General features: G+C 39.3%; 1 protein-coding gene across 2 annotated transcripts in view; it reads right to left on the bottom strand.

The window, feature by feature from the left end:
- PIP5K1B (phosphatidylinositol-4-phosphate 5-kinase type 1 beta) overlaps positions 1-17258 on the bottom strand; it is a 161151-nt gene that overhangs the window by 30560 nt on the left and 113333 nt on the right. Inside the window, exons 11-13 of one of the 2 annotated variants that reach the window (XM_050944288.1) lie at positions 17077-17161; positions 10438-10593; positions 7986-8028 (exon numbers count right to left, since the gene is read on the bottom strand). In XM_050944288.1, the coding sequence (XP_050800245.1) occupies positions 7986-8028; positions 10438-10593; positions 17077-17161 (284 nt within the window). Of the gene's footprint in view, positions 1-7985; positions 8131-10437; positions 10594-17076; positions 17162-17258 lie in introns of both variants that reach the window. The other variant, XM_050944287.1, reaches the window with a different exon arrangement.

Raw genomic sequence — 17258 nt, 5'->3', positions numbered from 1 at the left:
TAAAAGCCCTAGGGGACTTTGGCTGAAGAAAATCATGTAAGGCTGAGAGGTGTGCTGGGTATTAGACCTGGGACATCAGCACCTGTGGCACTGTGGCTACGGAGCAAGATCTTCCATTCTGAAGCACAAGCTGAGGAGAGGCAGTCATCTAGTAACAGCAGAGGAAGAACTGCTAGCTCGAAGGATCCACTGACTATACTTCTGTTTTGCTGACAAGCCAGAAGTATTTGATTCTGGAGAGACTCTTGCAGTCCTATTCCAATTCTATAGGATCCTGGTGGTATGCACTACCTTATAGGCCACACTAATGACTGAGACAATAATTGCTGAAGATGAACCAGGGGGAAAAAAAGCAACAAGTTTATAGGAGTGCACTAAAGTATAGCATAGGAGTACGTTCTAAAAAAGTAGGACTTTAGCATAGCAGCAAAAAGTTTGTGAATGTCTATATAGGAAGAACATGATGATAGATTCATTATCTAATAGCCTTTATTTAAAAATTATTTCAGAGTATTTAAAGTATTTTCTTTGTTTTCATTAAATATAAATGGTTGTTTACTAAGCAAATCGTGTGGTAACACTGGATTGAAAACAAAAGGTTGATCTTGTTAGGGTGAGTAAAGTAATCCTCAGCTATGCTGCAGACTTCCTGGGCAAACCAGTAGGGCTGAAGTTTCTAAACCCAACTAGCCACTGATTTTCCTGCATGGCTGAATTCCCATAATACATATGCAAAAGGAGAATGAATTAAAGAAGCCTGTGCCCAAAGTCACAAGAAGGAAAGGGGCTGAAGGCCTCCAGGCTTCTCTCAAGTCAAAAGACACTGAAAGGTGGAGTAGTATATATGGGACCTGCACACAGCTGATGTTTCTTACACAACCACGCAGGCCTCAGTGCTTTTGCTTTCATAACAAACTTCCAGAACTATGCATTTCACTGCAAAAGGTTTGGACAAGCATAGTCCAGAAATGACTCAGTCCTACCAGTCTCCACATACATGCAGAAGCGGGCAGACAAGTATACTTCTAGAAGTGAAAGATGTTACCTTGGCCAGAAAAAGATACACACTTGGTAATGTATTTTACATCATGTGCAAAGATAATACCAAGGCAAACATAAGCACATAGTTACAATGCTTAGTTGTGCATTTTTGCACAATCTGTAGCTGTGTGCATGTACTCAAATTAGGGCTGTCAAGTGATTAAAAAAATTAATTGCGAATAATCGCACTGTTAAACAATAATAAAATACAATTTAAATAGTTTTAGATGTCTTCTACATTTTCAAATAGATTTCATTTACAACACAGTGAGCACTGTGCACTTAGAATTTTTTTATTACATATATTTGCACTGTAAAAAATAAAAAACAGTATTTTTCATTTCACCTAATACAAGTACAGTAGTGCAATCTATCATAAAAGTTGAACTTACAAATGCAGGCTCTAAAGTTTTACATTGTTTTATTTTTGAATGCAGTTTTTTTTGTACATAATTCTACGAGTTCACTCAGTCTGATTTGTTCAGCCAATCACTCAGACAAACAAGTTTGTTTAAATTTGCAGGAGATAACGCTGCCTGCTTCTTGTTTACAGTGTCACCTGAAAGTGAAAACAGGCATTCTCATAGCACTGTTGTAGTTGGCGTTGCAAGATATTTACAAGGCAGATATACTAAAAATTCATATGTCCCTTCATGCTTCAACCACTGTTTCAGAAGATACGCATCCATGCTGACGATGAGTGCTGCTCGATAACAATCCAAAGCAGTGTGGACTGATGCATGTTCATTTTCATCATCTGAGTCAGATGCTACCAGCAGAAGGCTGATTTCCTTTTTTGGTGGTTTGGGTTCTGTAGTTTCCACATCCAAGTGTTGCTCTTTTAAGATGTCTGAAAGCATGCTCTGCACCTCGTCCCTCTCAAATTTTGGAAGGAATGTCAGATTCTAAAACTTTGGGTCGAGTGCTGTAGCTATCTTTAGAAATCTCACATTGGTACCTTCTTTGTGTTTTGTCAAATCTGCAGTGGAAGTGTTCTTAAAATGAGCAACATGTGCTGGGTCATCATCCGAGACTGCTATAACATGAAATATATGGCAGAATGTGGGTAAAACAGAGTAGAGATATAATTCTCCCCCAAGGAGTTCAGTCACAAATTTAATTAATGTATTTTTTTTTAAATAAGCATCATTGGCATGGAAGCATGTCCTCTGGAATGGTGGTCAAAGTATAAAGGGACAAATGACTGTTTAGCATATCTGGTACGTAAATATCTTGCAATGCCGGCTACAAAAGAGTGCCATGCGAACGCCTGTTCTCACTTTCAGGTGACATTGTAAAGAAGTGGGCGCAATATCGCCTGCAAATTTAAACAAACTTGTTTGTCTGAGCGATGGGCTGAATAAGAATTAGGACTGAATGGACTTGTAGGCTCTAAAGTTTCACATTGTTTTGTTTTTGAGTGCAGTTATGTAAAAAAATTTACATTTGTAAGTTGCACTTTCACGATAAAGAGATTGCACTACACTATTTGTATGAGGCAAACTGAAAAATATTTCTTTTGTTTGCCATTTTTACAGCGCAAATATTTGTAATAAAAATAATGTAAAGTGAGCATTGTCAACTTTGTATTCTGTGTTGTAATTAAAATCAATACATTTTAAAATGTAGAAAAACATCCAAAATATTTAATACATTTAAATTGTTTAATAGTGTGAGTAAAACTGCGATTAATCACAATTAATTTTTTTGAGTTAATCGCATGAGTTAACTGCAATTAATTGACAGCCTTAACTCAAATCCCTTAATTATTCATTACTGTATTTAACATCTCCCCAACCTTATTGCAGGCTGTTCCAAGTTGTGGGGAGGGCAGAGTAACGAAGACTACACTTTTGTGGGGAAGTTTCAGCTGCAGGAGATACTAAAAGTGCAAGTAGTGGCTTTGGCTGTTAAAAAGATAAACTCAGAACACAAGCAAACTTCCATATGGCCTTTTGAGCATTTACAAAATACACTGCAGGGAAATTACTTAAGTGTTGTGTCCAAAAATGGTCTTGGAATGAAAACATTTAAGTCTCATTCTCTTTGTAAGTTTTAGCTAAGTTTTGAAATAACGAACAAATCCAACTGGTTCTCTGAGTAGGTGAGCATGGTAATGTTTTGTCTGCACACATCAACCTAAAGCTAACTGCTAGTGAATGTGTCCTAGATGCAGGTTCTAAACATATCCAGCAGGTAAAAAACCTATTTATTCTTTAGCAACTGAAAATTCCAAAATATTTCAACCAAAATACTTCAACAAAAATTTTGCTTTGGTCAAATGGAATGTTTTGTTCAACTTGGGCTAGATTCACAAAACAGCCAAAGGAAGAGGAAGAAGCAGCTCCCTTATAGCATTCAGTCCAGCGGTTATGGTGCTCACCCGGAATGTGACACACCCCAGTTCTATTTCCTCTTCTGCCTGATGCGTAGAAGGGATTTGAACATGGGTCCCTCACCTCTCAGGGGAATGCTGTAACTACTGGCCATTGGGGTAGTCGGGGATGGGTGTCTCTCATTCTCTCCTGCTGAAGCTTTTAAAATCTGTATAAATAGTTAACCACTGGGGCAGGAGGGCTGGAACCTGGATCTGCCACCTCTCATGTGACCAAAAGCACCCGTGTATTCACACCCTACATATTATTGTAATGGTCTTTGTGCAAAATATACCTTGTGAGGTATCATTTAAAAAACTACCACCACAACGGTCATCAATATCCTTCTGTAACATATGAACAAAATGCAAATTAAGTGTTATTAATAACGTGAAATTATGACTACACTGTGTTTACCAGACAAGTCTGGTGGGGGGGAGTAAACCCACTTCTGAAAGACAAACAACTAGCTGACATCTCTAGCCAGATGTTATCAAAGTTGATTGGCAATCGCCGGTCAAGTGGCCATTCTTTGGCAGCAAAGGGAAGCAGGAACCAATCAATCTGCATTTTAGCAAACAACAATGTGGAACCTCTTTCACCATAAGTCTCCAGGTCTCCTTCCTCACAGCTGGAATGAACTTTATCTAGCGATAATCCCCAGGAAAATGCATTTCAAAGGGTGACTGGACTATAAAAGTGAGGGGCAAACACACTCCAGATTCTCTCTCTATTACACAAGACAAAGGAATTAGCCCTTTGACTTTGAGGGAAGTCTGAACTGAGAATTTGCTCAGTCCTGTTGCTGGAACCATGTGTTAAGGATTTTACCTTTAATCAAATATAGCTTAAGTTTTTGCAACTGGGAAGCGTTTCATCTTTATTATTCTGATAACTATTTCTGATTTTAGTATCTTATACTTGTACTCATTTAAAACCTCCCTCTTTATACTTAAATAAATTTGTTTTATTTTTAATCTAAACTAATCTGCTGTTGTGTTTAAACTGAACTGCTTGGTACCTCCAGTTAAAACAGCCAACTGTTGAATATTGACCCATTACAGGAGTAATGGACTGTTAATATCCAGATTGTCCAGGAAATGGCTGGACAGCGCAGAACACATGTTTTGGGGAAAATTTGGGTCTGGGAGTTTGTTGGGGTCACCCTGAAGGTAGTAAACAAAGCTGCTGGAAGCCAGCGTGTGACTGGTGTGTTGCTAACAGGTTGCTGGGGTCAGAGTTGGTGGACCAGGGCTGCACACTATACATACACTCAGGGTGTGACCTGCATGCTGTTAGGCTGTTTGTGAGTGGCTCTGGTTGGGAGCTACAACAAAGCATTGAGAGGCACCCAAGATTGCAGGGCAGGCGCGACCTCTCACTGGTCTGGATTGCCTGGGTTTTCCACCTCCCATGCCAATGGCCTGACCACTAGTCGACAGAGCCATTTTAATTCTCTTACTGGCCCAATGAATAATTATTTATACAAGTGGAACAAGAGATTGAGAGAGGCCTGCCCAGGATATCTCATAGCCCAGGGGCTAGGGCACTCTCCTGACAGTGGGTGACCCAAGTTCAACTCCCTCCTCCACATCAGGCAGAGAAGAGAACTGAATGAGGGTCCTCCCACATCCTTATGGGTGCCCTAACCACCAGGCTAAAGGTTGAAGGGGAGATGGAGGCAGCACATGCTCCCCATCCCCATTTTGTGAAAGGGGCTGAAGTTGTCTCTGCCTCCTCGCCCCCACTCCCTTAATATTGTTCCAAACCATGTGTCAAATTCACATCTAATTCACTAATCGTTTTGGGTCAACCAAAACTGCATTTTTTTGGCAAATAAACTATTTCCCTGACAATTTCCCCTCTCCTCTACATAGGACTATGCAACACAGTATACGGTTATAAGACTGCAGAAAAAACCTTGTACGAATGTACATATGGACAATTGATGCACTAAATTCTGAATGCCTTATGCAATGTTTACTCCTGCAGAGCATTTATTTATGGTAGTAAATATGGTTTATGTGGTAAGTTAATTTATGGGATTGATGAAGCAAAAATGTGGTAAAAAGTGATTAAAATGCTTCCCTCCCCCATTATAGATATACAAAAGAGACTTGCAAACATTTCATATATGTGAGCAAGGAAAGAAAGCAGAGCACCAAATACTAGCAAAATGAAGAGCTAATTCCTTTTCATTCTATGTAAGCATGTATGACATTCAGAGAATCACAAACAAGTCTATGCTGACCACAATAACGTAACAAAGAAATTATATGGAAAACAGATATTACTTTCAAAAACTTATTTGTAAAAAGAGAGTCATTGTATATTATAAGAAATATTCATAAAAAGGTGCCTTAATATTCCTCCTGTAACGTTTAAATATGGAATACATCATCCCATGAATAAAGGCCTTAAAATAATGATTACACGTGACACAGCAAATGTGTCCTCAGCTGAAAATTGGAATTGCTCTCCCACTAGTTTTCTACACCCTTTCTACCTATTTTTAGGCATAAGCAATTTCTGAGCATGCAAATAATTTATGCACACAAATTTGTATTTCCTGAGAATGTACTGCAAATGCAAATTGTTTGCTTAACTTTACATACTAAATTAGGTCTGCAAGACAAGTCTGTGTTGATATGACTCACTGGAAAAAAAATTATATATATATATATATATACATATATATATATATATATATATACATATATATATATATATATATATATATATATATATATATATATATACACACATACATACACACACACACACATATACATACATACACACACACACGCAACCTCCATGCAAATTAGTAGACAAAAATCTGATCGAACAGTTGAATTACCAAAGACTGTATGAGCTTCTTAATTTCCTACAGCAACCATTTCTATTAAACACAATAAAAACTTAAAAACCTAAAATTAAATAGCGTTAAATTAAAAAAAAAAAAAGATCTTTTTTTCCTGCTCTCAGCCACATAAAATATCAATATGTGGAATGTTAATTGAAAACATTTTCACGACTAACAACCTTGAAAATGTTCTCAACATTTGTTTGTATCATCTTACTATTAAGTTTGTGAATATGTTCATTTGGCATATGTGGACAAAAGCTTAAAGAGATGGTTGGGTTTGTTCAGGATTCAATATTAAAATAATCATTATAAAATCCAAGAACAGATATGTTTACAGTGAATATTTAGATATAAATAGAAATGTAACATTCCAAACTAAAAACTATTTTCATTCACTTGTAATATCACAACCCAAACACTGTAATAGTTGTGCTAGTGCATTGGACCCAGAAAGCAAAACAGATTAGCACCTCACTGTAGTAACAAATGTGAAGTTATTTATTTTCACTGCCAAGCCGAGTGGAATACAAGTAGTCAAGAAAGACCATGAATGGGTAAATATGTATTAAATCTGAAAGAATGTTTAAAATCTAACAACCTAAAAGGTATTATTAGTAGAAAAAAGGCAGACACTCTTAAAATATATATTTTAACCTAATAAAACATCATACTGTTATAAACACTAACCTCTTTATAGGCAGAGCATAGATATATTATGTTTACATTTGATAAGATTTATTATGGTCGTTTGTCATATACCAATGTGAATTTCATGATGGTATATGGCAAAGTTAAAAACAAAAACAACCCCCCCACCCCAAATCTCCACCATAGCTAGTTCGAAGCCCAGTTGAAACAGGAGGAGGGTTGGTGTCAGGCTAGTGGCTGATCATGAAAACTCAACATAAACTGACACTATGAGTCCTCAGATGAATTAAGAAAATGAGGGAGTATTCTAGAAATAACGCACAGTGCCCCAAGTGCTGAGGATAGAGAAGCTAATGCAAGGAGAAGTGGTGAGATGTCACAGAAAGACACGTTAGCATGTGATGGGATAGAGACTGTAGCACTGCACAAAGCACCTTTTAGGGAGAGGACTCAGAGCAAACCCCCCCCCCCTTTTGATGGGGTTAACACAAGGAAGAAGATGAAAACTTCAAATGAAAGGCCAAATTCTCTCCACTATATCATAAAAACACAAAGGCTGAAGACAGAAGTTTTCTGCTCCATTTCTCACACCCATACAAACTTCCCCAGAGGTGCTGCTCCATGTGCTTTCTACAAGCAGGGGAACTGAGGCATTATCCAGCTCAGGTCTTTGGGTCTGTGTGTCTGTGTGCACAAACCCAGTAATCCAACAAAACAGACATGCTATTCCAACATGCAAATACCTGCATGTATCACAGTAATGAACTCAGCAGAGGACCACTTCAGTTAAAACATGGGCATACATTAATACTGCTTTGCAGCACGTATGCCTGTTTGGAGGGCATTTTTACAGGAAGGCAGACTTTGGCCTAAAATGGTCCCATCAAAAAACAGACTAATGATCCTAGTATGTTTCCATTATAAATCATGCAAATAGATTATTTTCCAAGCAAGAACATGTAAAATCTCCCCCACGGTTAAGATAATTTTCCTACATGATAATACGATATCTGTGACATATTTTCAATAACTTATATTAAACAAACCATTACCTGCTGGAATAAAGCAGAGTTCCATCATGTTGATATTGTTCATCTACATACAAAGAAGAAGAAGAAATAGTGGTTGCTAAAGAAGCTGCTTCAAATAGAGATGGAGTGCTTGGCACTAAATCTGGATGGTGCCGTGAGCCTAATACTGCATAGGAGAAAATACATAGGTTTTACTGTATATTCATTTTTAAAACTAATACAACTACCAGGGAAGTTATTGTTACTCCAGGGGAAATTCTGCACCCAAATAATTTAAAATTAAGTGCACGATATTTTATTTGTCAAAATAACAATCACAACAGTTTCAATTATTTTGGTAATTTATTTCAAAATACCTGTCAGCAAGTATGTTTAATGGTACAAACAAAAAAGATTCAGGAAATGTTTTTTGATAAATAGTTTCCTTACTAGGCACATTAATACACGACTTTAAGTAATAATTCATTTAAACTCCAATACAGAAATATATTTCCTGCACCCCTCAGAAGCAGTGCAAAGGCTTGGAGGAGTCAGGGGTAATGGAGGAGCTGAGGGAGAGCCAAGTAATTGCTGGGAAGGAACCTGGGAGTGAACCTGGAAGGTTGTTGGGTGTGAGAAGTATGGAACAGGTTTTTTGGTGGGGGGAAGGATTGTTAGTGAGTTGGGAGCCTCCCCCATGAAGATCCTGGCTGACTCCCAGCCTCTCCCATTCAGTTAGACACATCTGCCCCTGTCCCCATGTGTCCCTGCACCCCCATTCCCATTCAGTCCTAGCTCAGTGCTGTCCCTCCACTAGCTCCTGTGCCCACACTCCCATCTGTCCCCCCTAGCCCTTCTGAACCCCAGTCTATATACCCCTTTCTGTCCACCCCCTCCCCCCCATATCATATGCCTTCTCAACTGGTCTGCAGGCAAGGCACTATGAGGAAGGCAGCCACTGCCCCTCCTTCGCCCTGTCCCCAGCTGGCTGCCCTCTCTTCTAGTGCCACAACAGCCCCTGGTGGGCGAAAGGTGTAATTGCAGCATCTCCCCAGCAGAATCTATTTTCTGCAAGGGGCGGGGGGGTCATCTGCAGGGGACATGAATTCTGCATGTGCACAGCAGCGTAGAATTCCTCCAGGCATATGATGTTATAGTCTATCAGTATCGAAATAACACTCATGCACACACTATAACAATACTAATTTTCCAGAAGCAATCTAACACATTTAACTGATGACATTAATAGTTAATGAGGTCTAGTCAGTGATGCAGGCAAACTTCCTGTGACATTATTGACGTAATCTGGGACCGTAAAGAACATGGTTGCAACCAAGGTCCTGTAGTGGCACCAAATCTTATGTAAAGGGGGTAATATAAGGTGTCTAAGACCAGGTTGTGGGTTGCTGTTTATGATTATGCTGTCTATATGTATGTATCATTTTGTAGTTGAAGTTATAAGGATTGGCTCTATACTGTCTGTATTTCAAATCTGTGCTATGCTTCTGGGAAACATCCCAGAAAGTTGGTGTTAGCTCTGCCTAGCCTGCTTGATGGCCTATTAAGGACCATCAGCTATACAACTGACCCACTGAGATAAGGCAGATATGCCTTGTAACTCAGCAAAGTATGCAGGGACTTGCCCATGTGACTCCAGACTCCATTTTGCTGTAATTTTCCACAGTAAGGACAAAGAGGTTTTTACATCTGGAAAATCCTATATAAGGCTGATGCCTCATCTCCATCTGGTCTTCAGTCCTGCTTCTTACCTCTGGAGGAACTTTGCTACAAACCGAAGCTCTGCACAAAGGATTGATGATCCATCCCAGCGGGGGATGTTCTCCAGAGACTTGATTTGAACCTGCAGTTTATTCCATCACTGCTATAAGCCTTAACTAAAAACTTTGCCATAACTGCATGTAATTGATTCCATTTAACCAATTCTAGCTCTCATCTCTATCTTTTTCCCTTTATGAATAAACCTTTAGATTTTAGATTCTAAAAGAATTGGCAACAGCATGATTTGTGGGTAAGATCTGATGTGTAAATTGACCTGGGTCTGGGGTTGATTCTTTGGAATCGAGAGAACCGGTTTCTTTTATTGAAGTGTTGGTTTTCATAACCATTCATCCCCAGGACGAGTGGCACTGGTGGTGATACTGGGAAACTGGAGTGTCTAAGGGAATTGGTTGTGACTTGTGGTTAGCCAGTGGGGTGAAACCAAAGTCCTCTTTGTCTGGTTGGTTTGGTTTGCCTTAGAGGTGGAAAAACCTCAGCCTTGGGCTGTAACTGCACTGTTTAAGCAATTGGTCCTGAATTGGCACTCTCAGTTGGGTCCCGCCAGAACCACATCGTCATACTTCCACGCCTATGTAACCTCTTTAAAGCCAAAGAACATGCTTATGCAGCTAGCCAAGATATTTAGCATAATCTAAGTTCTCTATTTTGAACAACTGTGGCACAGATACCCAGGTTAGCCATTCCAAAATACTACCTTCTTCATCGAGGCTGGAAAAGCTTTGTCCTTCAGTAAGCATGTCATGCTTTTCATCCTTCCATTCTTGGCTAACAGCAGACACAATTTCTTGTGATGTTGCCTTTAGGGCTGTAATGGAACTGCATCGTCTCTTGGAAGGAGAGGACTTTAGAGCTGCATTAAGAAAAGAGTGCAATGAACAAATCTGGTGAATTATAATGTTTTACTCATCTTTCACAGACTGCATATAATTTTACTAACTACAAACCCCTTTCTAAATGCAGATCAAGAATAAATCTAGATAAGAACATTTTAACATATACCAGTTTTATTCTACAGAGTCCATTTGAGACTTTGAGAGACAATATCTAATTTGAGTTATGGTCTAAGGGCAAAAAAGGCTACAAATGGGATCTGCCTGTTAATTGTTTTGACATTTCCTACACTGCAAGTCATAACTTGAGTATCTGCCTGTAAAAGTCAGAGAAAAAGAACAGAATGCAGGATAATGAAAGGAAGGAAGAAGAGAAATAGCGATTGAGTAAGCAAAAAATAATCAAGGCTTTGGGCATTATCTAAGGATTAGGGACAACATAAGATTGTTTATAGCCTGAGGACATTACTTCTATACTGTTAAAATATTTATCCTGCCTTATGATTGCCACTGTAGTTATGCACATCAATATTTGTTTTGGATAAAACAAATGTTTCCAAAATATTACTGACTGACATATTCACTAATGATGTTATGCAGCTGATTCATGAACATTCCAGATAGTTTATAATGCTGAGCAGGACTTGCCTTGAATACACTGCATATTAGACAAACACAGGATCAGATCCTCTCCACTATTACTCCCCAAAATTTGGTCTTTTGTCAATACAATTTCCTCTCCTAAAAGGAGGTCAACCATTTCTGTTTGTGTGTTTAGTTCCCAAATGCATTAGAGCTCCTAGACACTGCCTGCAGCAACTCACACAGAAAGAGTTCTGGAGCAAGATAGATACCAGAAGACCCAACTGCATATAGCTAAAAAGCTGTGACCCTCTTGGAATGAGGAATCAGATTCACAGAAACTCAGCACCAAAAACCCAGAGCTACTCCAGAACCCCTAGAGAGGATGTCACAGGCAATGGCTATGCTAACGCTGAACTTGTCTATGCCTAACACAGTCCCTGATGGTCACTATTTTTTGTCTGTTTAAAAGGCCAGGTAAACTCTTGTTCTGTGCATTGAACACTGGGGTGTGACATTGTAAAAGCATATTGACAGATTTGTGGTTAAGGCGCTGGAGTAAGACTGCTTTCCTACTATGCAAACAAGATTTTCTTCCTACTGTGATCTCCCTGAATTGCAAAATGAACTATGGGACTCAAACCTCCATGGACCCACAATGGTGAGCAACAGAATTCAGCCCATCCCATCTCATGACGGCCAACACATTTCCTTCCAAGGACCCTGACTGAAAAGGCCCCCTAATATCCCATCCATTTCCAAAGCCATCCTCCCAAAATGAGCTACTGACATTGCTAGAGCTCCAAAGCACTATGTTCATACAAATTAATAATAATAATCACTGAAGTCTTCTAGGAGTCCTACAAGCCTTACTTCTTCACACAGGATGCCACAAGACCAAGTGCCAGAAAGAAGCTTCCTATAGATGGTGAGGTTGCTGCCTTTACAGTGCTTACAGCCTCTGCTACCCTGGAAAGCTCAAGATCAAAACTTTGCTCCTCATCCATAGGGAACTTTGCACTGCCATTAGGATTGCTAGGACAGCCAGCTGACAGCATTCCCAATGCACAATTTTAGAAAAGCTACCTGTCCTAATGGAAGCATACTAATAGCTTCTCAGGATTAACTGAAAGCGAAAGGATAGCAGTAATATCATCAGAGACCGTTACCATAGAACAGGGGTCCCCAACGTGGTGCCTGCGGGTGCCATGGCGCCTGCAGGGGGATCTTAATGCGCCCGCATCCTGGCCCCCAGGAGAGCACCCGTCGAAATGCCACAGCAGCATTTTGGGGGGACGCCTCTCGATGACGATGCCTGTCACCGACAAGTGACGTCATTGAGAGGCGTCACTCCCGAATTTTGGCAGGGATGCCTCTCGATGATGTCACTTGTCGGCAACAGGCATCGTCATCAAGAGGCATCCCCCCCAAAATGCCGCCAAAATTCGGCGGCATTTCGGCGGGTGCTCCACTGCCGCAGTGGATCTTCGGCTGGCGCCCACCAGCCAAAAAGGTTGGACTGCTGCCATAGAACACAGCAGAACCTCTGATGAACAAGGGACCCAGCAGAGGGACCAGAGGATTGAAAAGTTTTTAGAGACATTCTCAGAGGAAGCTAGCAGCCTTACATAATATGGCTAAATAGGACATTCTGAATTCTTTATTTTGCAAAAAAATGAAAATGTCCTTAAAACCTTTAATCCATATACAAGTAGAAACACAGTCTTGTGTCAAGAACAAACCATGAAAAGAACCATCAGACACATCACGCGTTAGAACTTTAGATATGATTAGTTTTGAAAAGAAAGAAGATGGAAAATTATGATAATTAAGATGAATGAGCCCAAAAAGGGATAGAAGGCAAATACTCAGAGTCTTTCAACCTAGTCACCAACAATATATGGTCTTCCTGGAAATAATACAGGAGCAGACTGAGAACAGACTAAGGTCTGAGAATAGCCCAACTAGTAACCAACAAAAATGAATATTCCAAGCATAATCACACTGTAGTCATGGGGAAAGGAAACAATACTGTTCCGTGACAATGCCTTATCAGAATGGGCTAAAAGATTTACCATTAATTTGATCACTGTCACCCTTAACCATTACTACCCAGAGATTCTCCTCCTTATTACCTCTCTGAATTTCAGGTTACACTACCTCAGATATATTAGCTTACATTTCCCCCACGCTGAATAACATTTTATTATTCTCATTGTCTAGATCCCTTCGTCAGGAGAAGGGCTTTTAATTGTGCATTTTCCCAGCACCTTGCCAAACATGGCCTGGTTTGGGCTGTTAGGTACTCCCATTAATGTATGATGAAGGTCACTGAATGTTATGAGTTCAATCAGATCGTCATCCACATTTGGATCTTTCCAAGCATAATTTTTGAATTCTGGTCTGCTGGAGGGTAATACTATTGTCTTTAGATCAAATGTAGATGAATAAAGGCCAGTACAATGTCAAAAATATTGACTTCCAGTGCTTGAATTTTTAATAAAAATAAAACCTGAATTGAACTTTTGATGGAAAGCGCCAGTAAGAACATGGCTTGCTAGAATCAGATTTTACCAGATAATCTCTTTATCTCATAATGAGCTAGTGACTGACCAATTTTCATCTGTAATTGTATACAACCAAAATGGCTTTAATATTATGTAAGCCTAAATCTTCCTGAGGACACAATTACAAGTGAAAAGCGTATTTAACTCAAATAATTTTAAAAGGTATCTGATATTTTCAGCTCTATCATACCTAAGGTTAATGTGAAAAACTTCAAGGGCCAAATCTTCAAAAGTGACCTTTAATTTTGCTCTGTTTTTTTTCAGTACTCAAAAGATAATGAATTAAAATTGCATTCAAAACTAGAGGCACGGGGTGGCCTCTTTGACAACATGGCCCATGTTGGCTCCTTGAACCTCTCAGACCACACTATGAGTAAAGATTTAGACAAGAATACTGCTAGAAGAAAGGAAGACTGATGCTAATTCCATTTGCTGTCCAACCTTCCCCCTTATGAACCATAGGCCCCAGGTAAATAATAGTATCTGATCATGTAATTAAAGATTATAATATAAATGTATATGCACAAGAATGCAGAGATAAGACTGCACCCACAACCTTAACTTAAGCATTTTCTGACTTTTGGGGGCTTCAATTTGCTGTCTTAGTATTCTTTTAAACATATTATGCCATAAAAACAAACTACTACTCTGCATTTCTGCAGCTCATTCTAAGGATTACAAAGAACTTTATGAACAAGAATCAACTAAACAGCCCAAGACCCCGGGTGTGCTGAGGAAGTACTCTTCCCCCTACTGTAATGAGGTGTTAAAAGGCTAAGTGACTTGCTTGTGGTCATACAGTAAGTCTATGACTGAGTAAAGTATAGAACTTCTGATTCCTATTCCTATGCTTCAACCATATAACTACTTCTTCCCTTTTATGTATTACTAATGGTTACTTATGTTATAGTAGCAACCACCTGCCCTGATCAAAATTGGGCCCTATTGTGCTAAGCATTGTGTAAGCAGAAGGTAGACATGATCCCAGCCCCAACCAGCAAGTCCAGTCTTCTTCATGTATACCTTGTCACACTTCTATAAAGATGCTTTTCAACTTTCTTATTAGCATGGGTTAGACTTGGACATTAGTAAATATCATCAGAGTTGCAAGACTGCAAAGAGAAAAATCAACTATTTATAAAATCTAACTGACAGGCTTGGTTGCTTTCTTTTGCATATAGCACATTCTTGATGTGAATAATTAAAAAAAAAAATTTCAAATACTATATTGTAGCTCTGCTCCAAAATTTAGATGTTGATCACATGTACACACACGAGTATTAAAAAACCTAACAAGAGAAATGTTTTCATGAAATTACATTTCGAAAATATTTCAAGATTTTTTTTACAAAAGCCCTTCAGTACTTAAAAACAAAAACATGAAAAGAACCAGCTTAATTTCACAGTCTAAGCTAATGAAGTGCAAGAAGCAAACAAGCAGTATATGTAGGGCTTAAGGATTTAATAGAATCTATATTAATTTAACCAATTTTGAATACATGGAGGTCAGACAGCAAAAATTTTCTGTCCTCTTTAAGGAGTAGTGGGGATTGGAGCCATCCAACCTGTTTCATGACATTGCCTCTTTAAGGAATAGGTGTTTAAGGGAGCAACAGACAAGCTTGAAGAATCAGAGCCAGATGGTAATCAGAGAGCTACTGCCTGAACAGGATAAAAACCCAGCCAGTAGCTGACTACAGGAGATAAAAGAGGTTCTGTGTAGCGGGGTTGGAACCCAAACGCCAATAGGCCCAGGAAGTCTGCTTGAGTTGGTATCCAGTCCAATGCAGGAGGGCTGAGGAATCCCTTAACCAGGGGTTCGGATTTAAGACTCCAGGGACCAGGGTTGGATGAGGCCTGTGGAAAAGACTGTCCAGAGAAGCCATGGTTTGCAGTGTGACTGACTGAGCTCCCTGCCTCACAGGTAACTGGAGGGGAAAACTGAGAACCTGAAGCCCGGGAAGGAGGATGAAATTGGAAAACCTCAAGAGGGAAGGGTTTGGGCCTGATGGGCCAATGGAGACTGCTCTTCATAAAGACTCAATAAATTGAACCCCAGGAAGGAGATGGTTACATTGAATACTCTGGGCTGTGAACAGTTACTGGGAGAACTAGGAAGGAACTGAGGGTGAGGAGCCTACAGGACCAGGCAGTGTCACAAGGGGGCATGCTCTCGGATTGGACCTTGTCACAGCTTGACAGTTTCATTTTGAGCAATGGTAATGAAGAAATTGAGTACAGCAGACTTGGAAACAAATCACTTTCTTCCTCTGGGACATTTGCAAATTCTTTTGTTTCTCTTGATAAAAGATCTGCTGTACTCTGGCAGGGCTGTGGGACTATGGCAATATTAATTTGTTCTTCTCTTTATGCAGCACAATTTGGAATCAAGAAACAAAATATCTGATAGTTATTTCTCAAAACCTTTGCTGAAATCCAGCTTCCCACACCCAAATGGAAGGTAATTACTGGAATGTTATTTGTTCTACTCTAACTTTCTAGGTCTTCCTAGTTTCACTTCTTGTCTGGTTAGAAAGGAATGGGCTCTCACATCTTGTACTTTTGAATGTTATAGATACTCCTGCTCTTTTAAGTCAGAGAATCCAGTGCCATTTCAGTGGGTAGGGATGAGGGTGATAAATGCGGTTAATAAACCTTCCAGCAACATTTTAAATTTAATTCGGCAGAAAGTTTCATTGCTGCCTGCAGTACTGGTGGCCCTCTCTGGTTACACAGATCTTTGTATCCTTAGCGAACTATTTTGGTAATCTTTTTGGTGGTGCTTTCTCATTTCTTCCCAGCTATTTTATAGTGACATGCCCATTAATCTTGAAATGAATTAGATGATTAAAGAAAGGCAAAATGAAGAAAAAAAAGTTCAAATGGGATTTTAAATCACAAAGAGGAGAGAATTTAATACTTTAGACATCTCCATCTTTCCAGATTCTCAAACCTCATTTTTGTTCTGCTAAAGCACAATAGAAAAGGAATCAGAGAAGGTCCATCCTTACCAAACTTATCAGATTTAGGGCCCAATCCTTCAACCTTCATTTATGTAACCTAGACACATTCAAGTCAATGGGACTACTCATGTGAACAAGGGCTGCAGGATAGGGTGTTACCTATTAGCTCTAAATGCCCTTGACATCATTTAAAAATAAATCACAAATGTCCTAATTCCAAAGATACAGGGAAAGCTCCTATTGACTTCAATGATCAGAAGGTTTGGGCTCTTAGTGTTTGTAAAATGCTGAGAGATCCCTAAATAAAAGGTGCTATTCTACCAGAGTGTAAAATACTATAAAAGAACAGAATATGAAGTTATCCAGAGGGCTTACAATGACAAACCCTTACCTTGAACTTTTTTGAAAACCCTCGAACTCATGAACTTTAAAAACCTGTCTGCATAAAAACTTGGTCTGTGGACTGAAACAGTGTCCTAAAAAGACAGAAAAGGCCTTAAAGTTACACTCTTCATATACAATTCAAAATGAAATGCGTAAGAGAAAAACCTGGCATGTTTTGGGTACGTTATA

This window comes from Gopherus flavomarginatus, chromosome 3 (genome assembly GCF_025201925.1).
Source record: "Gopherus flavomarginatus isolate rGopFla2 chromosome 3, rGopFla2.mat.asm, whole genome shotgun sequence".
NCBI lineage: Eukaryota > Metazoa > Chordata > Testudines > Testudinidae > Gopherus > Gopherus flavomarginatus.
This window is presented reverse-complemented; position numbering and strand designations above follow the sequence as displayed.